This window comes from Bacillus rossius, chromosome 11 (assembly GCF_032445375.1).
Source record: "Bacillus rossius redtenbacheri isolate Brsri chromosome 11, Brsri_v3, whole genome shotgun sequence".
NCBI lineage: Eukaryota > Metazoa > Arthropoda > Insecta > Phasmatodea > Bacillidae > Bacillus > Bacillus rossius.
In genome coordinates this window covers 4,530,914-4,557,491 of record NC_086338.1, presented here as the reverse complement: position 1 = coordinate 4,557,491, position 26,578 = coordinate 4,530,914, and the positions used below count along the sequence as shown (strand labels likewise).

The window sequence follows — 26,578 nt, the reverse complement described above, 5'->3', positions numbered from 1 at the left end:
TTTCTTTCAGCTCACCTGGCTGGCTGGCAGCCTGGCGGGAAACGACGAAAGTCGCCCCCTAAAAACCAGTCATGCCCAAACCCCCAAATGCGGACAAAAATGTCCAAGTGCCCGCCCTTGCTTAGTAGATATTTTCTACTCTTCCAACTCTTCTTCCTGAGCCATCCTTCTATTCCCGTAGCCAACCCGCATGTAATTAATGCATGATATTTTGCATCCCGCATGTAAGTGCCCAGGGTTTTCCCTGTGTCTATGCAGGTTTTACCTGGGCCCAACTTATCTAGTTTTAGTCTAGAATAGTCAGTGAGGGGAGTTAGTCATGGCGCCAATCGCGGCCATGGTTGGCCAATCCCCCTCCTAGCACACGATACATGCACCCTCTCCTGCATGGCTAACCCCTGCATGATTAGAGCGTATAGGCTTCGGCCTGAGACGCACTTAGAGTCTGTCCCTAATCCAGACCCCTCCCAAACACACTTAGTTTTAATTTAGGTTAGGCAAAAAAAAAATTATTTGCCGCAGTCTTCCGGTCGTTTGACACGAGGGCTGCCACTTGGGGCTGGCATCGCGTTGGTATGTACTCGGCTGTGAAACTTAACTTCTGTAATTTTCAGTAATTAGTATGATTTCTTGTTCTTGCTTGCACGTCGTGGCCGCACTTTCACTTATTCTTTTTGGCCATGTTTAGTAATGTTTGTAATTTCTCTTGGACCCTTCAGGTCAGTGCTTAATTGGATTCTTTGCCTTAGTTTCTCTTGCTCACGCCGAGTACTACCGGTAGCTTATGTAACAGTGTTTTTCTGCGGCTGTATATGGGCATGCCATGATGGCTTTGGACACTTCTTGTCAAGCCGCATCGTAACGGTAATCGTAACGGTAATTGTATGTCTCTTTCTTTCTTTCTTGTTGTTGCCTAGCGGCCCATATAATTGTGCTACGTTAAACGCGTCGTCAGCTTGCCCCATTTATTGCACCATTGTTTTAACCTGTATTCCCGCGGGAATCGAATTTTTATATGCATATTATATGCATTGTATGCATTGTGATTAATAAATTGGATTGCTTGTTATTTCGTATTTTTTTGTGACTTTATTTTCTTGCAGCACGAGCGGACCACTGCCGTGGTCGTACTGGAACGACCTTTTGTTTGTGTTGATTTCCCGTTTTAGTTGTAGGTGCGAGTGCACTGTACGTGACTGTGCCGCAGTCAGTCATGTGTACCTAAGTCACTAAACTAAATAAGCACTCAAGTAGGTGTATTTGGTATGTATGGGGACACCGGTGGGTGGTGGGGGATCCGGGGATCCGCAGCGGCCATCTTGGATTACGTCACATCCGGTCGCCATCTTGGATTACGTCACTTCCGGCGGCCATCTTGGATTACGTCACTTCCAGCCGCCATCTTGGATTACGTCACTTCCGGCGGCCATCTTGGATTTGACTTTAACCTTTGACCCCGACGACCATTTTGTTTTCTAGAACATTCCACCTTATTATGACGTCATGTCCGCCATCTTGAAAATCCTTATTTATTATCCGATTTTAATTTAAAAAAATAAAAATTAATAATTTAATTTTAATTAAATGTTACAATTATCTAGCACCACACTCCTTTACATTACGTTTACATCATCGAGCGCCCCACTCTTCTACATTACGATTACATCATCGAACACCCCACTCATCCCTGTCGCAATTTTTCGTAACTCCACCATCTTTAAAATAAATTTATTATAAAAACAATAATCTAAACCATTATCGTCTGCTGGAGGCAGCCATCCTGGATTCCGCCATATTGATTTCATCCGATGATGTCATCACCATCCTAAAGCACCTTAGTGTATGTAAGGCCGACTTTCTATCACGTACCAATGTTGTTATGATCCTTATAGACCATAAAATCCTCAGTCATTTTGTTTTTGTGACCACCATTTATTCTTAAAGGCATAATCATTTACAGGTTTTAACTAACATATATGTTATTATTTCATTGCTGCGGATGCGATAGTTAAAGTAATTATAATTTTAAAAAATATAAATTTATTAACCTACTGTTGCTACGAGCAAAGCCATTACCTACTGCCACTACGAGTTGCACTTCATATCAAATGAAAATAGTATTTTTTTAAGTCGTGGCAAGAAGTCAAAGTAAATAAAATATCAAAAAAATATTTAACACTATTTAATAAAAAAAACACACAATCCTTCGCATCATCTTCTCCCCCTTGTTAACAGAATAGGTACCGTTCAGAAGACGTTACCGACCCTCTTCACAACACCCCGCTCCGCAGTACTTTCCATACTAGCATCAAATACTTTGCCCACACAACTATACAAGCACCACACAGCTCCAAAGTCAATATCCCCCCCTCCCCCCTTCACAGCAGCAATATCCACCACAGTCAGAGTGGAGGTGTTCACAGGTACATCTGCGATGTCTTCCCTGGACTCTTCGTCTTCATCCATCGCAAGAGCTTCTTCCCATCCGCTAGCCTCCTGACAGCACGCATAGAACTCATCCTCAACAATCTTCTCATAGGTGGCCCGACACATCTTACTAGCTCTGTTGATAACTACGAATGATACATCCTAAGGCTGCAATTGTTAAACCGGCCCCACCCCTCTACCCTTTCTATTGCAGTCCTGTTCGTGCGTACCAAGCACACACGTCACTGACGCACGGCCTTTGACGTCAGCAGACCTACCCCTTCCCCCCTCACCCTGAACCATCCACACCCCAAATAGCTGAATCATTTAGACCTGTCGCCACGCGTCCCCAGCCTCCTAATACCATTTTAAGCACCTTCGACGAACATTTCGACCTCTGGTAACTATTGAAAAGTTTCAAACAACACATGAATAAATACATTTTTTATTTATTTTAGACTTGCATTTATTAATATAAAAATTTACAACATTTCAAAACATTAAAATTTATATGGCATCAGTAGATTTTATCCAACTGATTTTCACATTTATCGAATCCTAGCCACTTCACAAACAAGGCATCATCTTTCTAATCTATCAATTTTTCTACTTAATAATCGCTTGGGTACTTGGTAGGCTGAATTTATTCCCCATAGAATCCGCCACGTATCACCGAACCTCGTAAATCTTCCAAGTAGTAACATCACGGAATATTTATGTCAACCATTTATAAATACATACAAAATATTCAATTTTAGCTCTAAGTTTTATCACGCCTAGTTTATATGCATCAAAATAAACAGTTTCCAGGAGTGAGTTATCTTTTACATTAACAGGCACCATGCCAGTTTTACTGTATTTTCTGTAACTTATAAATCCACATGTAACTCCCTTTTGCTGCGAACTCCCTTCACATGACTTCCTTTGGAGCAGGAATAAATCAATCATCCGCCCATCCTTTATCTCGGTGAACATAGTTGAATTATTTATTTCGAACAAGGCTACAAGTCTTCTTGGCTACAAAGCTACAAGCTACAAGGTTACAATCGGCTACGTGTCTACAATACTACCAGGCTACAAGACCACGAGGCTACAAGGATACATCAAACACATAGAAAAAAATCTGGGTATAAAAATACCAACTCAGCAAATTTAAAGGTTACTGTAGAGCCGAAACATCCCTGAAATATGTATTTTATGCTTACTACATGACCAAGGGGTTTTGAACTATTAAATATTCAGCCCTGGCTACAGACTTGACAACAAACATTCAATGAAACGGACACACATTTGGATAAAACATTCAACTCAGTAGGATACGATATCTAGGATACATTAGTTAAAATACTAAAGGAAACGATAGAATCCAGCTCAAGCCGGCTACAATGCCTCCATCCACATTTGGCTCCAAATGATTTTAGTTACAATGTAGTACGTACCCACCACAATTGCCGGAAAGACGTTATTATGACTCTCCATTTTGTTAGTCATTTATTACGAATATTACATCTTTAAGTTAGAAGTTGTACTACGAGAACCCAACCTTAGCTAGAAATTAGATTACAATAAATAAAACAAACTTTTTTATCCAATTTTGTTTTTCACTTTTATACACATGCAGACAAAACAAGTTATTATTGTATGTGGCATTAATTTCTTATTTCACGAAGTATAGACCATATTTGTTTGGTATTGGGTAAATTTTCTTCATTTTTGCGAGGCAAGTAGAAGTCTTAACCTATCTACCTATAGGTTAGAATATTTCCATGTGGCACATAATAAATATCTTCGGCTTCTAAAATCTTACGTAAATTTTCATTACTAATACTTTTAAGACCTCTAAAGTTCCATTTTTAATACCAGCCTCAAAGCCATTAAAATTGTAATCGCCCCACTGACCATCATAAGCCTAATCTGAATAATTTAGTTTAATAAGTCGTTTCCATCATTTTGGTCTCAACACTTTATCATAGTATTCGATCTTGTGAGCTTCAAGTTCTTAATCATAGTCTTAGTTCTTGTAAGCTTCAGGTGAATCATAGCAGTCTTCGACCTTTTCAGCTTTAGGCTGTTCTAAAGTGCTCTCAATTTCATGAAGGCGACTAGAACTTGGTGTAAATATTTTTAATTCCCCATGAAAATGCTAGGTACTTTCTTCGTTAACTTTTAGTTCCAAATAATTAACAAGACCTGGGATAGTACTATTAGAATCATCATCTTCACATTTCTCGTGATCATTATAGTCGTCTAATATTTCGCTACCGTTTCACTTCCTTACTTTTATAGACACACAATTCTTAACATTAACCAGCCTTGTTTAACCAGACCTCAAGGAGGGAGAGAATCATGTTACAAACGAGTGTTTCTCGGCTGTACTTAGCCTATTTAACGAATGAGTAATGGATATTTTTATTCAAGTACCACCTGATTAAAATGCGGAAATTTCTTATTTGGTGTCAGGAATTCACAATACAAACGGATATCTCTCAATATATTCCAAGACCAATACAAAAAATAAAACTCAATAAAAGATATATGACTCAAGAAAATCTGGAAGCACATCCCATTAAATTAATTTATTAACTCAGATTCATTCCTATAAAAGAATACAGAGGTATTTTTTTACTAATGTGAACGCACATTTAAAACACTAATACTCATATTTCAAACACAATTCATCATATTTCAAACACATCTCAGCGTATTTCAAACAATTATCCACGCAATTCACAAAAACAGCATATTTCAATACCAAGAACAGAAGTTTGAAGTGATGTTCTTTTCTCTTCTATAGCGACTCGTGATGTTACAATCATCTGGTTTTCATCGATGCTATAGATGTTTATGCAGGCACGAGGATTCTGTTTCTCGAACAGAGGGATCTGGCGAAGTGAATTGGGAAACCCGTTGTTAGTGAAGTCAGCTTGTAAACTCTTTGTTTAAGCAACATGAGAGTTCTAGCACAAGTCAGCTTGTGAACTCTTTGCTTAAGCAACATGAGAGTTCTGGCACAAGTCAGCTTGTGAACTCTTTGCTTAAGCAACATGAGAGTTCTGGCACAAGTCAGCTTGTGAACTCTTTGTTTAAGCAACATGAGAGTTCTAGCACAAGTCAGCTTGTGAACTCTTTGCTTAAGCAACATGAGAGTTCTGGCACAAGTCAGCTTGTGAACTCTTTGTTTAAGCAGGATTAAATATGAACTTTTTAAAAAAATTGATAATATATGATGGTTATAAACGAGATATTCTCCCTGATGGTTTTCTCTGAGCGCTCCTATTTTTTCACGTGAAATTTCGATGGATTTCTACGTTTGCTTCAACTTTACTGTGTCAGAATTTTTTTTCTTGTGTGCTTATGCTTTTTTACCTGACAAGAATTTGATGATTTTTTCTTGATACCTATCGAATCCTTACTTCTCTTGCGAACACCAAGTATAGATCCTCCATAATGTTCACTCTTAGAACTGGCGAATGTGACCTTATTTATAAATAAAATTGATTCTCACATAGCATTTTTCAGTGAATTCTGTGGTAATAATCCACCATAGTCAGATTGTTTCTACATGTGACTGGTTATGTGCTGAGAATTTCGGTTAGTTTAAACAAATGAAAATAACGATGACACTATATTAAAATTCACTATTTTATTACATATAAGCAAAAGGTAGCTTGTTACGAGGACAACACAAATTTGATTTTCTTTCCCTTGAGACCTATCGAATCCTTACTTCTCTTGCGAACACCAAGTATACATCCTGCATGCTACATAATAACATAGCTTTATAAACAGTATGAATACACCCATCATACTCTGAAACGAAGTGGGTTGAAGATCGGAATACATAGGCTACAGGGTTACATTTGCAGACAGATGGAGAAAACTGGTTACATTTGCTGCCGAATTGACTACATTTGTAGTCATATGTCGGTAAAATTTATATTTGCTTAACTATTATTATGTAATTTGTATAAGGTTTACTTCAATAGAAATAAATAATTAAATACTTTGAATCAGCATGTTGCAAAATATGTTGGTTAGAAGCGGAACTACTTAACCATGTATTATTTAAAATTTGGAATTAACTCTCGCTGATAGTTTATTTTAATGTTATATTTAAGTTTAGTGTTTGCGTTTGAACTTTCAGGTTGCTTCTGACATTTGTCGTAGAAACTAATATGGATTCTGGATCGGTGCTATTAACGTCATGAAAAGGTCACTAGTGTAGTTATTGTGACAGGGTTTTACATTGAGAAGGAATGATCATGTCAAAAACCAACTATATAAAATGTTAAGTTTTGATCGGTGTGACAGGTATTTTGTTCTAAGAGAGAGCTTAAAAAGACATTGCAAGACTTGTAAAGTTATGCTCACTGATGAATGTTATTCCTTGGGATGAATGTTCGTAGCTCTTCTGATTACGACAAAGAACTTGAAATTAAGGATGTTGAAGGTTTAAGGAAGACCGAAGATGGTGGAAGTATCATTATTGTGAATAGTGAGAATATGTTTCAGCCCATTTCTCCAGAGCCTTCGAACTTTGAGAATGGATGGACACTTATAAAGAATGCTTCAAGACAAAGAAGAAGCTTCGATGCCTAAGATTACGAAATATGACAGTAATCTGGATGAGTATGTTGATCATGATGATGGCTGTGCTGATGATATCTGAGAAGATGATGAGAATAATGACTATGTAGCTGGTGTTAAAAACAATGAATTTTGTGATTTTCAGAATAATGGCAGCATAAGAGATATTGTATGTGTCTTGGGATGGTCTAAATGATTTGTTGGCCAGGGTGATACATTTAATTGTTTCTTTTTGTGTAGGAGCCTATACTGATATGGATGAGATCACCTCCATACCTGAACTCATGCATAATTTTTCGACTTGTAATTTTTACATTGGTGTTATTTGAGTGATTTTTATGTTAGATTGAATTCAAAGGGTGGTGGGGGTAGCTGCAAAATGCTAATGTGCGGATTAATTTGATGGTGTTGTGGGTTGGTTTGATAATTTATCACTATGAATTATGGATTTAATGTGGGTTTGTAGGTATGAAGTTATTTACACAAAATGTTTCGTGAGCAACGAATGTTTTCGCTCAAGTCCCATGCTTAGTTTCACACATGTATGTGCATGTTCTGAATCCAAAAAAGATTTAGATTTTAATTTTTCTAACTATTTCCTTCATAACTATAACATTTACCATGTCAAGTATTGTCATGTAGAAGTTTAACTGTGTGTGTTGATAATGGTTGTGTGCTGAGGGACTCATGGGTCCACGATGCCGTGAATTGCTTGAGACTGTTGTGGATAGCTCAGGCTCTCAGACATTATTGAGAGATGAGTCATGATTGTGAAAGTACCTCGCAACCCCATTTCTAATTGGCAAAGCCAATAGTGGTTGTACTTGGTCCAAGCTATAGAGGTTAATCATACTTGTTGCATGGTTGCTACATGTTTTTACCCTGTACCCCTTCACACATCACAGACCTACCGAAACTCAGGAGTTGTTATGAAAACCTGCACATGAGCTACGTTTTGTGCTAAAATTGAAACAATTTTTAGGTTTGATTGGTTTCAAGCAAGGGGCTTCTTTGTTATATTGAGGGGTAGTATGATTAGTTGTAGTTTGTGGGTTAATTTTTTTGGATTTCGTGTAAATGAGTGGATTTGAGGCTGTGTATTCATTTTTTTTTCCCCTTTTGTAGATAGCTATCTATATGATCTTTTAAATAATTTTGTTAGCTATCAGAAGTTTGAACATTTTTTTCTGCTAGCTTTTTCTGTGTACTTAAAACTATTGTGTGAAAATGTAGCTGTGCGGGCTTTTGAATATTTTTCAGTTTAATGCTTCTCTGTACTTAAACATTTGTGTGGATAGGGGGTTGTGTGGACTTTGAATATTTTTGAGCTAAATGCTTCTGTGTACTTAATCTTTTGTTTGAAAATGTAACTATATAGGGCTTTGAATATTTTTCAGTTTAATACTTCTCTGTACTTAAACATTTGTGTGAATAGGGAGTTGTGTGGACTTTGAATATTTTTCAGCTAAATGCTTCTCTGTACTTAAAAATTTGTTAAAGTTACCAGTTACCAGGACTTTGAATATTTTTTGACTACTTCTGCGTAACTTGTCAGTTACAGTACTTTAACATTTTAGTGATTTTTTAGATTTTTTTCGGGGTAAGGTAGTGCTAACTTAAGGATTGGTTTGTTGAAGCTGTAGTTTGTAGGTTTGAAGTTATACTATGCAAACATTTTCATGTAATGGGTAGCTACATTGTTTTCTTAAGACTTCTGTTATAGTTCTCCGTACGCCGGGCTTCCTTCGTGTGTTCCGTGCATTGAGCACAGACTACAGGTTGTTGTGATGACATCAACCATGCAGAAATGAAGTTTCTGCCCTGTTACCTATATGACAGCTAATAACTGCTACCGTTATGAACGTCAGTGTGCTGACAACCAGCAGCATGACCTCAAGCAGTGTCATCTGTGTGGAAAGATGGTTGCACGCAGTGATAAATTGCGGTAATATCTTACAACATGTACTGGTGCTGCCCTCACGACTTCAGTCACCTGGTGTAGCTTCTGCTTCAAAACCTTCTAAAACTCCAGTCATGTCACACATCATGAGAAGACGGCTTGCGGTCTCAACCCTAGCCATAAAATGTATTCGTGTGGGAACTATGCTAAAGTGTTCGCCAGGGCTGGTAAGTTGAAAGCACATACCAAAGTGTGTAAGGGTCCTGATCCACTATCAACTAAGAAGCAGAGAATAGCCGCACGTAAGCCTGTAGTCATACCTAAGCCAAGCACCAGCCGAACATTGCTGGTGACAGAGGCGGGTTTTGGCCAACATCCACGACTTCATCATTGCAGAAGTGTGAATCTGGGGTAACTTGAAGACTTGTATGGTAGAAAATAATACCAGTTCTGTCAAGGACACATGTACATACTTGGACTCTATCAAGGTTAAATTAATAAGCCAACTTCTAGAGGAAATTGAAGAGGATGGTCCACTCAAGTATTACATCGTGCTTGAGTGCAATTGTGAAAAGCCAATGGGTACGTGTGAAGACAAGAGGGCCTTAAAAACCACGAATGTTCCACTCTTTGCAGTTCGTGAAGTGGAGGATGTCATTACTGAATACATCTTTAAGATATGTAAAGAGGAAGAATACTAATTATGAAAGGGGTCCGGATGGTCTTTGTCTGGTGTTAAGCGACTACAACTACACATTAACAAGCTTGATCCACTTAGAGCTAGCTCCTACATCGAAATACCTACCTGCATCAAAGAAAAATATGCGGTGGTCAATCTGTAAATACTTAGATGAGCACATATGTTTTAAGTGTGCAATTCTGGTGAAGTTAGATACGGGTGAGCATCTGAGCATGTTAATCAGTGCTACAATTACTTGTAGGGAAAGTTCAACTTCACTAACAACGGGTTTTCCAATTCACTTCGCCAGATCTCTCTGTTCGAGAAACAGAATCCTCGTGCCTGCATAAACATCTATAGCATCGATGAAAACCAGATGATTGTAACATCACGAGTCGCTATAGAAGAGAAAAGAACATCACTTCAAACTTCTGTTCTTGGTATTGAAATATGCTGTTTTTGTGAATTGCGTGGATAATTGTTTGAAATACGCTGAGATGTGTTTGAAATATGATGAATTGTGTTTGAAATATGAGTATTAGTGTTTTAAATGTGCGTTCACATTAGTAAAAAAAACACCTCTGTATTCTTTTAGAGGAATGAATCTGAGTTAATAAATTAATTTAATGGGATGTGCTTCCAGATTTTCTTGAGTCATATATCTTTTATTGAGTTTTATTTTTTGTATTGGTCTTGGAATATATTGAGAGATATCCGTTTGTATTGTGAATTCCTGACACCAAATAAGAAATTTCCGCATTTTAATCAGGTGGTACTTGAATAAAAATATCCATTACTCATTCGTTAAATAGGCTAAGTACAGCCGAGAAACACTCGTTTGTAACATGATTCTCTCCCTCCTTGAGGTCTGGTTAAACAAGGCTGGTTAATGTTAAGAATTGTGTGTCTATAAAAGTAAGGAAGTGAAACGGTAGCGAAATATTAGACGACTATAATGATCACGAGAAATGTGAAGATGATGATTCTAATAGTACTATCCCAGGTCTTGTTAATTATTTGTAACTAAAAGTTAACGAAGAAAGTACCTAGCATTTTCATGGGGGTTTAAAAATATTTACACCAAGTTCTAGTCGCCTTCATGAAATTGAGAGCACTTTAGAACAGCCTAAAGCTGAAAAGGTCGAAGACTGCTATGATTCACCTGAAGCTTACAAGAACTAAGACTATGATTAAGAACTTGAAGCTCACAAGATCGAATACTATGATAAAGTGTTAAGACCAAAATGATGGAAACGACTTATTAAACTAAATTATTCAGATTAGGCTTATGATGGTCAGTGGGGCGATTACAATTTTAATGGCTTTGAGGCTGGTATTAAAAATGGAACTTTAGAGGTCTTAAAAGTATTAGTAATGAAAATTTACGTAAGATTTTAGAAGCCGAAGATATTTATTATGTGCCACATGGAAATATTCTAACCTATAGGTAGATAGGTTAAGACTTCTACTTGCCTCGCAAAAATGAAGAAAATTTACCCAATACCAAACAAATATGGTCTATACTTCGTGAAATAAGAAATTAATGCCACATACAATAATAACTTGTTTTGTCTGCATGTGTATAAAAGTGAAAAACAAAATTGGATAAAAAAGTTTGTTTTATTTATTGTAATCTAATTTCTAGCTAAGGTTGGGTTCTCGTAGTACAACTTCTAACTTAAAGATGTAATATTCGTAATAAATGACTAACAAAATGGAGAGTCATAATAACGTCTTTCCGGCAATTGTGGTGGGTACGTACTACATTGTAACTAAAATCATTTGGAGCCAAATGTGGATGGAGGCATTGTAGCCGGCTTGAGCTGGATTCTATCGTTTCCTTTAGTATTTTAACTAATGTATCCTAGATATCGTATCCTACTGAGTTGAATGTTTTATCCAAATGTGTGTCCGTTTCATTGAATGTTTGTTGTCAAGTCTGTAGCCAGGGCTGAATATTTAATAGTTCAAAACCCCTTGGTCATGTAGTAAGCATAAAATACATATTTCAGGGATGTTTCGGCTCTACAGTAACCTTTAAATTTGCTGAGTTGGTATTTTTATACCCAGATTTTTTTCTATGTGTTTGATGTATCCTTGTAGCCTCGTGGTCTTGTAGCCTGGTAGTATTGTAGACACGTAGCCGATTGTAACCTTGTAGCTTGTAGCTTTGTAGCCAAGAAGTCTTGTAGCCTTGTTCGAAATAAATAATTCAACTATGTTCACCGAGATAAAGGATGGGCGGATGATTGATTTATTCCTGCTCCAAAGGAAGTCATGTGAAGGGAGTTCGCAGCAAAAGGGAGTTACATGTGGATTTATAAGTTACAGAAAATACAGTAAAACTGGCATGGTGCCTGTTAATGTAAAAGATAACTCACTCCTGGAAACTGTTTATTTTGATGCATATAAACTAGGCGTGATAAAACTTAGAGCTAAAATTGAATATTTTGTATGTATTTATAAATGGTTGACATAAATATTCCGTGATGTTACTACTTGGAAGATTTACGAGGTTCGGTGATACGTGGCGGATTCTATGGGGAATAAATTCAGCCTACCAAGTACCCAAGCGATTATTAAGTAGAAAAATTGATAGATTAGAAAGATGATGCCTTGTTTGTGAAGTGGCTAGGATTCGATAAATGTGAAAATCAGTTGGATAAAATCTACTGATGCCATATAAATTTTAATGTTTTGAAATGTTGTAAATTTTTATATTAATAAATGCAAGTCTAAAATAAATAAAAAATGTATTTATTCATGTGTTGTTTGAAACTTTTCAATAGTTACCAGAGGTCGAAATGTTCGTCGAAGGTGCTTAAAATGGTATTAGGAGGCTGGGGACGCGTGGCGACAGGTCTAAATGATTCAGCTATTTGGGGTGTGGATGGTTCAGGGTGAGGGGGGAAGGGGTAGGTCTGCTGACGTCAAAGGCCGTGCGTCAGTGACGTGTGTGCTTGGTACGCACGAACAGGACTGCAATAGAAAGGGTAGAGGGGTGGGGCCGGTTTAACAATTGCAGCCTTAGGATGTATCATTCGTAGTTATCAACAGAGCTAGTAAGATGTGTCGGGCCACCTATGAGAAGATTGTTGAGGATGAGTTCTATGCGTGCTGTCAGGAGGCTAGCGGATGGGAAGAAGCTCTTGCGATGGATGAAGACGAAGAGTCCAGGGAAGACATCGCAGATGTACCTGTGAACACCTCCACTCTGACTGTGGTGGATATTGCTGCTGTGAAGGGGGGAGGGGGGGATATTGACTTTGGAGCTGTGTGGTGCTTGTATAGTTGTGTGGGCAAAGTATTTGATGCTAGTATGGAAAGTACTGCGGAGCGGGGTGTTGTGAAGAGGGTCGGTAACGTCTTCTGAACGGTACCTATTCTGTTAACAAGGGGGAGAAGATGATGCGAAGGATTGTGTGTTTTTTTTATTAAATAGTGTTAAATATTTTTTTGATATTTTATTTACTTTGACTTCTTGCCACGACTTAAAAAAATACTATTTTCATTTGATATGAAGTGCAACTCGTAGTGGCAGTAGGTAATGGCTTTGCTCGTAGCAACAGTAGGTTAATAAATTTATATTTTTTAAAATTATAATTACTTTAACTATCGCATCCGCAGCAATGAAATAATAACATATATGTTAGTTAAAACCTGTAAATGATTATGCCTTTAAGAATAAATGGTGGTCACAAAAACAAAATGACTGAGGATTTTATGGTCTATAAGGATCATAACAACATTGGTACGTGATAGAAAGTCGGCCTTACATACACTAAGGTGCTTTAGGATGGTGATGACATCATCGGATGAAATCAATATGGCGGAATCCAGGATGGCTGCCTCCAGCAGACGATAATGGTTTAGATTATTGTTTTTATAATAAATTTATTTTAAAGATGGTGGAGTTACGAAAAATTGCGACAGGGATGAGTGGGGTGTTCGATGATGTAATCGTAATGTAGAAGAGTGGGGCGCTCGATGATGTAAACGTAATGTAAAGGAGTGTGGTGCTAGATAATTGTAACATTTAATTAAAATTAAATTATTAATTTTTATTTTTTAAATTAAAATCGGATAATAAATAAGGATTTTCAAGATGGCGGACATGACGTCATAATAAGGTGGAATGTTCTAGAAAACAAAATGGTCGTCGGGGTCAAAGGTTAAAGTCAAATCCAAGATGGCCGCCGGAAGTGACGTAATCCAAGATGGCGGCTGGAAGTGACGTAATCCAAGATGGCCGCCGGAAGTGACGTAATCCAAGATGGCGGCCGGAAGTGACGTAATCGAAGATGGCCGCCGGAAGTGACGTAATCCAAGATGGCGGCCGGAAGTGACGTAATCCAAGATGGCCGCCGGAAGTGACGTAATCCAAGATGGCGACCGGATGTGACGTAATCCAAGATGGCCGCTGCGGATTCCCGGATCCCCCACCACCCACCGGTGTCCCCATACATACCAAATACACCTACTCACTCACCATGTCCCGCCGGCCTCGCACGTCGCAGAAGATCAGAAGTTACAGTTACAAACTACAATACTGCGGCAGCCTGTTAGTAACGCCTACGGCCTAACACAATGAACTAACTTCAAACGAAGAATAAGGCAGAATCATGGACGCGCAGAGCTTATACGAATGATCCCAAGGTGTAACGCCATGCGCCGAAACCTGGAGGGGGAATCAAAGCTGAAAAGGATGTTAGGGGAGGATGAAAAGAGGGAGGAGAATCGCCCACGCCTGGTTGGAATGACGGACGTCGAAAGAACGAAATCGTTCTAATTGTATGCATCATAAAATACTAAGCACCAGGTCACACTGAGAATAGTATACATTATGCTGTCAAGAGTGACACGTTGCCACAGAGGGTGGTCCTGATCGCTAACGCGTAGGGTTCGTGATTCGATAGTAGTGTGCTCGATATCAGCAGTTGGCCACTACACCAATTTATGAGCAAGTATGGTCTTTTCGGTCAGGGTGAATTAATCCTCCATCCATAACCGTCCGTTGTTAAACTCCATGAAGTCGAATACGTATCGACAGTGGCATCTAGAATTGTTTTTATTGTTCCAGAAGCTGCCCGGTGAGTGCTTGGAGATGTTGGCAGTGGTGTGCCGCACCATCAGCCTTGCCAACCTGCGCATGTTCTTCCCGGAGCCGCGGTACTGGAAGCAGTCCGGCGACACGAGGCAGTGCGTCAGCCCGTACGTGGAGAGGTACCTCGGTGAGTGTCCTCGCCTCCTCGCGTGCTCCGTGCCTGGGCGTGCTGGGTCCTCACACCTGCTTCTCGAACAATCCACTCTGATGAAGAACCTGCCATGTGCATTTTCTCAGGTAAAAATTGGTTGTCTGTAAAGTCGGTTTACGGACGATAGTTTAACGTGACAACGTCATAACAAAACACTGATGAAATGATTGCATACTTGTATGAATAAAATTGAATCATTTTTATTGAATTATCACTATTTTGTATGAATACAAAGAAGGAGTGAAATGAAATCTACAATTTAATAGATAAATTTACTTTTAATTGCACTCATTAATTCAAATATGTTTATTACTTTAACGCACAGATTATTTTAACTATAACTTTTATACATGTTTGCTATTTAACTTCTTCCAATCTGTGTTATTCTGTTAAGTATAGGACGATGATATGAAAAGTAGGACACGAATGGGAGTGTTTCAAGTTTAATGTGCCTCGAAAAAGTCAAATCGATGGTTGTTCCAATCGAGTGGAAGAGAGATAGATGCGGCGCACGCGTACAATGAGCGTAACGGGATACCGCGTAACGGGACAATGTGCGAAACGGGACACTTTTTCGTGCGTGCAACCGGCGTTCATCGATTTAATAGACGTCACGTCAAAAATTTTAAAAACAGTACTAGTGGTACGAATTTCCCAACTGTCACTTGCAAAACATAAAATGACTTTTAATTATGGACACTGACAACCACATGAAGTTGTTTACTAATACAGTTGGCAGTACAAAAATGGCAGAAATATCCGTAGACTGTGTAATGGAATTAATAACTGTTAGTTAGTTTAGAGAAAAGTTACATTTCAGATACTACATAGCAAGTTCCTTACAAATGTTATGCTTTTTGTTCAATCATAGGGGTTAGAAGTGGCTTAGCGTTCAGTGTATTTAATTTCTGGTGGAAACAAAAACCTACAAAACATTGTATCGAAACTGCCCTAATTATTGGATGTTTAATCTTTCCCCTAACATAGGATTTTTTTTTAATTTCAGATGATCATATAAAAATCACACAGCCAATCAGTTGATAAAATTTGTTGGCAATAGCAATAATTTTTGGTTCATTAAACGTTTAGTATTTTCTATCAAAATTTCATCCTCTAAAAAAAATAGTTTTGAACCTGCATCTGCTATTTTGGTTTACCGTCGTTTCTACAGGTTCGAGTGGTTTGAAATATCAAATTCGAGCCTTATTTATGGAACATTGGTCAGAGAGCGACCATCGCTGGTAAAGTGTAAGGTCGGCAGGTGTCTGTCAGGTGCTCGTCCATCAAGCAAGCACTCTCTTGCCGACACCGGACTGGCTAGTGACATCACAGCTGACACCTGTCAGTGGCCGTGGCGGCGATGATGCATACGTTGTGACGACGTGGTTGCTCGGTCGGCGGCGGGCAGAGCTTCCCGCTGACGTCACAGCTGACACCTGTAAGTGGCCGTGGCGGCAAAGATGCACACGTTGTGACGACATGGTTGCTCGGTTGGCGGCGAGCAGAGCTTCCCGCTGACGTCACAGCTGACACCTGTCAGTGGCCGTGGCGGCGATGATGCACACGTTGTGACGACGTGGTTGCTCGGTCGGCGGCGGGCAGAGCTTCCCGCTGACGTCACAGCTGACACCTGTCAGTGGCCGTGGCGGCGATGATGCATGCGTTGTGACGACATGGTTGCTCGGTTGGCGGCGAGCAGAGCCTCCCGCTGACGTCACAGCTGACACCTGTCAGTGGCCATGGCGGCAATGATGCACACGTTGTGACGACGTGGTTGCTCGGTCGGCGGCGGGCAGAGCTTCCTGCTGACGTCACAGCTGACAACTGTCAGTGGCCGTGGCGGCGATGATGCATACGTTGTGACGACATGGTTGCTCGGTTGGCGGCGAGCAGAGCTTCCCGCTGACGTCACAGCTGACACCTGTCAGTGGCCGTGGCGGCGATGATGCATACGTTGTTACGACGTCGTTGCTCGGTCGGCGGCGGTCAGAGCTTCCCGCTGACGTCACAGCTGACACCTGTCAGTGGCCGTGGCGGCGATGATGCACACGTTGTGACGACATGGTTGCTCGGTTGGCGGCGAGCAGAGCTTCCCGCTGACGTCACAGCTGACACCTGTCAGTGGCCGTGGCGGCGATGATGCACACGTTGTGACGACGTGGTTGCTCGGTCGGCGGCGGGCAGAGCTTCCCGCTGACGTCACAGCTGACACCTGTCAGTGGCCGTGGCGGCGATGATGCATGCGTTGTGACGACATGGTTGCTCGGTTGGCGGCGAGCAGAGCTTCCCGCTGACGTCACAGCTGACACCTGTCAGTGGCCATAGCCGCGATGATGCAAACGTTGTGACGACTTGGTTGCTCGGTTGGCGGCGAGCAGAGCTTCCCGCTGACGTCACAGCTGACACCTGTCAGTGGCCGTGGCGGCGATGATGCACACGTTGTGACGACGTGGTTGCTCGGTCGGCGGCGGGCAAAGCTTCCCGCTGACGTCACAGCTGACACCTGTCAGTGGCCGTGGCGGCGATGATGCACACGTTGTGACGACGTGGTTGCTCGGTCGGCGGCGGGCAGAGCTTCCCGCTGACGTCACAGCTGACACCTGTCAGTGGCCGTGGCGGCGATGATGCATACGTTGTGACGACATGGTTGCTCGGTTGGCGGCGAGCAGAGCTTCCCGCTGACGTCACAGCTGACACCTGTCAGTGGCCGTGGCGGCGATGATGCATACGTTGTGACGACATGGTTGCTCGGTTGGCGGCGAGCAGAGCTTCCCGCTGACGTCACAGCTGACACCTGTCAGTGGCCGTGGCGGCGATGATGACTGCGTTGTGACGACATGGTTGCTCGGTTGGCGGCGAGCAGAGCCTCCCGCTGACGTCACAGCTGACAACTGTCAGTGGCCGTGGCGGCGATGATGCATACGTTGTGACGACATGGTTGCTCGGTTGGCGGCGAGCAGAGCTTCCCGCTGACGTCACAGCTGACACCTGTCAGTGGCCGTGGCGGCGATGATGCATACGTTGTTACGACGTCGTTGCTCGGTCGGCGGCGGTCAGAGCTTCCCGCTGACGTCACAGCTGACACCTGTCAGTGGCCGTGGCGGCGATGATGCACACGTTGTGACGACATGGTTGCTCGGTTGGCGGCGAGCAGAGATTCCCGCTGACGTCACAGCTGACACCTGTCAGTGGCCGTGGCGGCGATGATGCACACGTTGTGACGATGTGGTTGCTCGGTCGGCGGCGGGCAGAGCTTCCCGCTGACGTCACAGCTGACACCTGTCAGTGGCCGTGGCGGCGATGATGCACACGTTGTGACGACGTGGTTGCTCGGTCGGCGGCGGGCAGAGCTTCCCGCTGACGTCACAGCTGACACCTGTCAGTGGCCGTGGCGGCGATGATGCATACGTTGTGACGACATGGTTGCTCGGTTGGCGGCGAGCAGAGCTTCCCGCTGACGTCACAGCTGACACCTGTCAGTGGCCGTGGCGGCGATGATGCATACGTTGTGACGACATGGTTGCTCGGTTGGCGGCGAGCAGAGCTTCGCGTTGACGTCACAGCTGCAACTTGTCAGTGGCCGTGGCGGCGATGATGCATACGTTGTGATGACGTGGTTGCTCGGTCGTCGGCGGGCAGAGCTTCCCGCTGACGTCACATCTGACACCTGTCAGTGGCCGTGGCGGCGATGATGCATACGTTGTGACGATTAGGTGCTCGGTCGGTGGCGGGCAGAGCTTCCCGCTGACGTCACAGCTGACACCTGTCAGTGGCCGTGGCAGCAATGATGCATACGTTGTGACGACGTGGTTGCTCGGTCGGTGGCGGGCAGAGCTTCCCAATGACGTCACAGCTGACACCTGTCAGTGGCCGTGGCGGCGATGATGCATACAATGTGACGACGTGGTTGCTCGGTCGGTGGCGGGCAGAGCTTCCCAATGACGTCACAGCTGACACGTGTCAGTGGCCGTGGCGGCGATGATGCATATGTTATGACGAAGTGTTTGCTCGGTCGGTGGCGGGCAGAGCTTCCCGCTGACGTCACAGCTGACACCTGTCAGTGGCCGTGGCGGCGATGATGCATACGTTGTGACGACATGGTTGCTCGGTTGGCGGCGAGCAGAGCTTCGCGTTGACGTCACAGCTGCAACCTGTCAGAGGCTGTGGCGGCGATGATGCATACGTTGTGACGACATGGTTGCTTGGTCGGCGGCGGGCAGAGTTTCCCGCTGACGTCACAGCTGACACCTGTCAGTGGCCGTGGCGGCGATGATGCATGCGTTGTGACGACATGGTTGCTCGGTCGGCGGCGGGCAGAGCTTCCCGCTGACGTCACAGCTGACACCTGTCAGTGGCCGTGGCGGCGATGATGCATACGTTATGACGACATGGTTGCTCGGTTGCCGGCGAGCAGAGCTTCGCGTTGACGTCACAGCTGCAACCTGTCAGTGGCCGTGGCGGCGATGATGCATACGTTGTGACGACGTGGTTGCTCGGTCGTCGGCGTGCAGAGCTTCCCGCTGACGTCACAGCTGACACCTGTCAGTGGCCGTGGCGGCGATGATGCATACGTTGTGACGATTGGTTGCTCGGTCGGTGGCGGGCAGAGCTTCCCGCTGACGTCACAGCTGACACCTGTCAGTGGCCGTGGCGGCGATGATGCATACGTTGTGACGACGTGGTTGCTCGGTCGGCGGCGGGCAGAGCTTCCTGCTGACGTCACAGCTGACAACTGTCAGTGGCCGTGGCGGCGATGATGCATACGTTGTGACGACATGGTTGCTCGGTTGGCGGCGAGCAGAGCTTCGCGTTGACGTCACAGCTGCAACCTGTCAGTGGCCGTGGCGGCGATGATGCATACGTTGTGACGACGTGGTTGCTCGGTCGTCGGCGGGCAGAGCTTCCCGCTGACGTCACAGCTGACACCTGTCAGTGGCCATGGCTGCGATGATGCATACGTTGTGACGACGTGGTTGCTCGGTCGGCGGCGGGCAGAGCTTCCCGGTGACGTCAAAGCTGACACCTGTCAGTGGCCATGACGGCGATGATGCATATGTTGTGATGTCTTGGTTGCTATGTCGGCGGCGGGCAGAGCTTACCGTTGACGTCACAGCTGACACCTGTCAGTGGCCGTGGCTGCGATGATGCATATGTTGTGACGACGTGGTTGCGCGGTTGGCGGCGGGCAGAATTCCCGGTGACGTCACAGCTGACACCTGTCAGTGACCGTGACGGCGATGATGTATACGTTTTGACGTCTTGGTTGCTTTGTCGGCGGCGGGCAGAGCTTCCCGTTGACGTCTCATCTGACACCTGTCAGTGGCCGTGGCGGCGATGATGTATACGTTGTTACGTCTTACGAAGCTATGTCGGCGGCGGGCAGAGCTTCCCGCTAACGTCACAGCTGACACTTGTTTGTGGCCGTGGCGACGATGATGCATACGTTGTGACGACGTGGTTGCTCGGTCGGTGGCGGGCAGAGCTTCCCGCTGACGTCACAGCTGACACCTGTCAGTGGCCGTGGGGCGATGATGCATACGTTGTGAAGACGTGGTTGCTCGGTCGGCGGCGGGCAGAGCTTCCCGGTGACGTCACAGCTGACACCTGTCAGTGGCCGTGGCGGCGATGATGCATACGTTGTGAGGACGTGATTGCTCGGCCGGCGGCGGATAGAGCTTTCCACTGACGTCACAGCTAACACCTGTCAGTGGCCATGGCGGCGATGATGCATACGTTGTATTGACGTGTTTGCTCGGTCGGCGGCGTGCATAGCTTCCGCTGACGTCACAGCTGACACCTGTCAGTGGCCGTGGCGGCGATGATGCATACATTGTGACGAAGTGGTTGCTCGGTCGGTGGCGGGCAGAGCTTCCCGCTGACGTCACAGCTGACACCTGTCAGTGGCCGTGGCGGCGATGATGCATACGTTGTGACAACGTGGTTGCTCGGTCGGCAACGGGTAGAGCTTCCCGCTGACATCACAGCTGACACCTGTCATTGGCTGTGGCGGCCATGATGAATACGTTGTGACGACGTGGTTGCATGGTCGGCGGCGGGAAGAGCTTCCCGGTTACGTTACAGCAGACACCTGTCAGTGGCTGTGGCGGCGATGATGCATACGTTGTGACAACATGGTTGCTCGGTCGGCGGCGGGCAGAGCTTACAGGTGACGTCACAGCTGACACCTGTCAGTGGCCGTGGCGGCGATGATGCTTACGTTGTGACGACATGGTTGCTCGGTTGGCGGCGAGCAGAGCTTCCCGCTGACGTCACAGCTGACACCTGTCAGTGGCCGTGGCGGCGATGATGCATACGTTGTGACGACGTGTTTGCTCGGTCGGCGGAGGGCATAGCTTGCCCCTGACGTCACAGCTGACACCTGTCAGTGGCTGTGGCGGCGATGATGCATACGTTGTGACGACATGGTTGCTCGGTCGGCGGCGGTTAGAGCTGCCGCTGATGTCACAGCAGACACCTGTCAGTGGCCCTGGCGGCGATGATGCTTACGTTGTGACGACGTGGTTGCTCGGTCGGCGGCGGGCAGAGCTTCCCGCGGACGTCACAGCTGACACCTGTTTGTGGCCGTGGCGGCGATGATGCATACGTTGTGACGTCTTGGTTGCTCGGTCGGCGGCGGTTAGAGCTGCCGCTGATGTCACAGCAGACACCTGTCAGGGGCCATAGCGGCGATGATGCATACGTTGTGACGACGTGGTTGCTCGGTCGGCGGCGGGCAGAGCTTCCCGCTGACGTCACAGCTGACACCTGTCTGTGGCCCTGGCGGCGATGATGCATACGTTTTGACGACGTGGTTGCTCGGTCGGCGGCGGGCAGAGCTTCGCGTTGACGTCACAGTTGACACCAGTCAGTGGCCGTGGCGGTGATGATGCATACGTTGTGACGACGTGGTTGCTCGGTCGGCGGCGGGCAGAGCTTCCCGCTGACGTCACAGCTGACACCTGTCAGTGGCGGTGGCGGCGATGATGCATACGTTGTGACGACGTGGTTGCTCGGTCGGCGGCGGGCAGAGCTTCCCGGTGACGTCACAGCTGACACCTGTCAGTGGCCATGGCGGCGATGATGCATACGTTGTGACGACGTGGTTGCTCGGTCGGCGGCGGGCAGAGCTTCCCGTTGACGTCTTATCTGACACCTGTCAGTGGCCGTGGCGGCAATGATGTATACGTTGTGACGTCTTGGTTGCTCGGTCGGCGGCGGTTAGAGCTGCCGCTGATGTCACAGCAGACACCTTTCAGTGGCCGTGGCGGCGATGATGCTTATGTTGTGATGACGTATTTGCTCGGTCGGCGGCGGGCAGAGCTTCCCGCTGACGTCACAGCTGACACCTGTCAGTGGCCGTGGCGGTGATGATGCATACGTTCTGACGACGTGGTTGCTCGGTCGGCGACAGGCAGAGCTTCCCGCTGACGTCACAGCTGACACCTGTCAGTGGCCGTGGCGACGATGATGCATACGTTGTGACGACGTGGTTGCTCGGTCGGCGTCGGGCAGAGCTTCCCGCTGACGTCACAGCTGACACCTGTCTGTGGCCGTTGCTGCGATGATGCATACGTTGTGACGACGTGGTTGCTCGGTCGGATGCGGGCAGAGCTTCTCGCTGACGTCACAGCTGACACCTGTCAGTGGCCGTGGCGGCGATGATGAATACGTTGTGACGACGTGGTTGTCGGTCGGCGGCGGGCAGAGCTTCCCGGTGACGTCACAGCTGACACCTGTAAGTGGCCATGGCTGCGATGATGCATACGTTGTGACGACGTGGTTGCTCGGTCGGCGGCGGGCAGAGATCCCCGCTGACGTCACAGCTGACACCTGTCAGTGGCCGTGGCGGCGATGATGCATACGTTGTGACGACGTGGTTGCTCGGTCGGCGGCTGGCAGAGCTTCCCGTTGACGTCTCATCTGACACCTGTCAGTGGCCGTGGCGGCAATGATGTATACGTTGTGACGACGTGGTTGCTCGGTCGGCGGCGGGCAGAGCTTCCCGTTGACGTCACAGCTGACACTTGTCAGTGGCCGTGGTGGCGATGATGCTTACGTTGTGACGTAGTGGTTGCTCGGTCGGCGGCGGGCAGAGCTTCCCGCTGACGTCACAGCTGACACCTGTCAGTGGCCGTGGCGGTGATGATGCATACGTTGTGACGACGTGGTTGCTCGGTCGGCGGCGGGCAGAGCTTCCCGTTGACTTCTCATCTGACACCTGTCAGTGGCCGTGGCGGCAATGATGTATACGTTGTGACGTCTTGGATGCTCGGTCGGCGGCGGTTAGAGCTGCCGCTGAGGTCACAGCAGACACCTGTCAGTGGCCGTGGCGGCGATGATGCTTACGTTGTGACGACGTGGTTGCTCGGTCGGCGGCGGGCAGAGCTTCCCGCTGACGTCACAGCTGACACCTGTTTGTGGCCGTGGCGGCAATGATGTATACGTTGTGACGTCTTGGGTGCTCGGTCGGCTGCGGTTAGAGCTGCTGCTGAGGTCACAGCAGACACCTGTCAGTGGCCGTGGCGGCGATGATGCTTACGTTGTGATGACGTGGTTGCTCGGTCGGCGGCGGGCAGAGCTTCCCGCTGACGTCACAGCTGACACCTGTTTATGACCGTGGCGGCGATGATGCATACGTTGTGACGACGTGGTTGCTCGGTCGGTGGCGGGCAGAGCTTTCCGCTGACGTCACAGATTTCTCCAATAAATAATAAAGGCATATTTCTATTGCTTCGTTCCTATATGTAATCCCTGTTAGGGTATAATAGGAGATTTATCAATCTAGTAATAGTTTTATCTTCAAATCATATAATCTTTATATTAACTTATTTTCAAAAGGTTTATCGGGGTTAGTGAGAGATTATATTGACTTGTCCCCATAGTTAATGTTATATGCATATTACATATCTTCATGTAAGATTAATTTCCTCTATCCAAATAAATGTTAAAGTAAACAAAATAAATAATATTAAACACAAGTTTTCTTCTTTCTTCAGAATCTTCTGAATATATGCCATCACCAAAAATTATAATAATTATTTTCTTCACCTTAAAAGGGGTTTTAGACTATTATATTTATCACATCATGAAAGTGAACAAATTTTCCTTCTTTCTTCAAAAACCTTAAATATATTCCATAACCAGAACTAAATTTTCTTAATCTATATTTAGAGTTTATCTTCATAATGTTTATCACATAAATCAACTGGAGAGAAATTCTTCTAAAATTTTCTTACAGTCAATCTTCATCGCTGTCCGTTTCCACAGATGCATACCACCGGTCAAATTCTTCTAACCGTTTCCCCATTTCTGTTACTAGGTTTCTCCAAATTTCAAAAGAATTCTTATTATGGATAAGACTTCGAAGATTTTGAAAGTCATATCCTAGTGTCAGTAATTCTTGAGTATATTTTTCTCTGATATCTTCTGTCTTCTTACATTGATTTAAAACATGCAGTACTGTATCTTCTACTTCACAAATCTGACAAAGAGGTGACTGTACTAATCCGAGTGAATAGAGTTTTGCTTTAAAATTTCCGTGGCCACTGAGAAATTGCGATACATAATAGTCCGGTGTGATCCACCGACATTTAAGTCTTGCGTTAATGTCAGGTATAATATTGTATGTATGTCTTCCTGTTGTTGAGGAGTCCCAAGTTTCCTGCCATCTTGATATAACATTCCGCCGAAGTTCCTTCTTCTCTGCCACAGAGATCTTCCTATCCCTATTTAACTGGGATACTTGCCCACGTTCATATATAACTAGGTCAATGGGTATGAGTCCGGCTATAACTAGGAGTGCATCTGTTGAAATTGTTCTATAAGATTTAGTTATAGCAATAAGTACAGTTCGTTGGCTGGATAATAAAGTTCTTCGAGGATGAACTTGACAAGCAATGCGACTCCAAGCACCAGCTGCATATGTTAAAATACTCACATAAACTCCTTTATAAATAATCTCTAGGGTCTTATAGTTTAAGCCCCAATTAGCAGGTGTAGTAGATCGTAATCGGTGGAATAATATTGCAGATTTCTTCGTTATGTACTTGATATGCTCGTGGAATCGGAATCCAGTCCCAATCTGTACTCCCAAATATTTAACAAGTTGTTTAATTCTTACAACACGTCCCTCATAGCGAACTGTGGGAGGTCTATTAACACTAAGTTTACCCTTGAGTAAAATACCTTCCATTTTTTCTGGAGCAATCTTTAATTTAGAAGCAGTTGCCCATTGGTGAACAATACCTAAAGCCTCTTCAGACTTCTTTTCTAGCATGAATCTTGAATTAGCAGGGATTAATAAAAATCCATCATCAGCGTATCCATATATGACACAATCTTCTGGTAACTCTTCTCTAAGAAGTGGATCAAATAGCACATTCCAAAGAAGATGACCAAGGACTGAGCCTTGAGGACAGCCTTTGGTTAATGTCTTATTATATACTACGTGTCCCTGTTGACATGTACATTCTCTATCACATAAGAAATCAAGTATCACTTTATAAATGTTTGAGGGACACCTCAGTTGCTTCAATCAAAACATAATCTGGGGCCACCAAGCATTATCGAAGGCCCCAGATATGTCGATTGTTATTCCCATTATATATTGATATGAGCTTGATTCAACTGTAGAAAGCACATCCATCAGAGCCAGCTCTGTACTTTTACCTCTGCGAAATCCGTATTGGCGATTATGTAAACCATGAACTTTCTCCAAGTAAGCATGTAGTCTTTTACTAATTAGGCGCTCATATATTTTACCCAAAAGCTGACGTCACAGCTGACACCTGTCAGTGGCCGTGGCGACGATGATGCATACGTTGTGACGACGTGGTTGCTCGGTCGGCGGCGGGCAGAGCTTCCCGCTGACGTCACAGCTGACACCTGTCTGTGGCATGGCGGCGATGATGCATACGTTGTGACGTCTTGGTTGCTATGTCGGCGGCGGGCAGAGCTTCCCGTTGACGTCACAGCTGACACCTGTTTGTGGCCGTGGCGGCGATGATGCATACGTTGTGACGACGTGGTTGCTCGGTCGGCGGCGGGCAGAGCTTCCCGTTGACGTCTCATCTGACACCTGTCAGTGGCCGTGGCGGCGATGATGTATACGTTGTGACGTCTTGGGAAGCTATGTCGGCGGCGGGCAGAGCTTCCCGCTAACGTCACAGCTGACACCTGTTTGTGGCCGTGGCGGCGATGATGCATATGTTGTGACGACGTGGTTGCTCGGTCGGCGGCGGGCAGAGCTTCCCGTTGACGTCTCATCTGACACCTGTCAGTGGCCGTGGCGGCGATGATGTATACGTTGTGACGTCTTGGGAAGCTATGTCGGCGGCGGGCAGAGCTTCCCGCTAACGTCACAGCTGACACCTGTTTGTGGCCGTGGCGGCGATGATGCATACGTTGTGACGACGTGGTTGCTCGGTCGGCGGCGGGCAGAGCTTCCCGCTGACGTCTCATCTGACACCTGTCAGTGGCCGTGGCGGCGATGATGTATACGTTGTAACGTCTTGGGAAGCTATGTCGGCGGCGGGCAGAGCTTCCCGCTAACGTCACAGTTGACACCTGTTTGTGGCCGTGGCGGCGATGATGCATACGTTGTGACGACGTGGTTGCTCGGTCGGCGGCGGGCAGAGCTTCCCGTTGACGTCTCATCTGACACCTGTCAGTGGCCGTGGCGGCGATGATGTATACGTTGTGACGTCTTGGGAAGCTTTGTCGGCGGCGTGC

General features: G+C 45.3%; 1 protein-coding gene across 1 annotated transcript in view; it reads left to right on the top strand.

Moving 5' to 3' along the window:
• The window catches only part of LOC134536536 (uncharacterized), a 105,207-nt gene that overhangs the window by 49,026 nt on the left and 29,603 nt on the right, over positions 1-26,578 (top strand). The window contains exon 14 of the mRNA XM_063376268.1: positions 14,674-14,824. Within this exon, the coding sequence (XP_063232338.1) occupies positions 14,674-14,824 (151 nt within the window). The remainder of the gene's footprint in view (positions 1-14,673; positions 14,825-26,578) is intronic.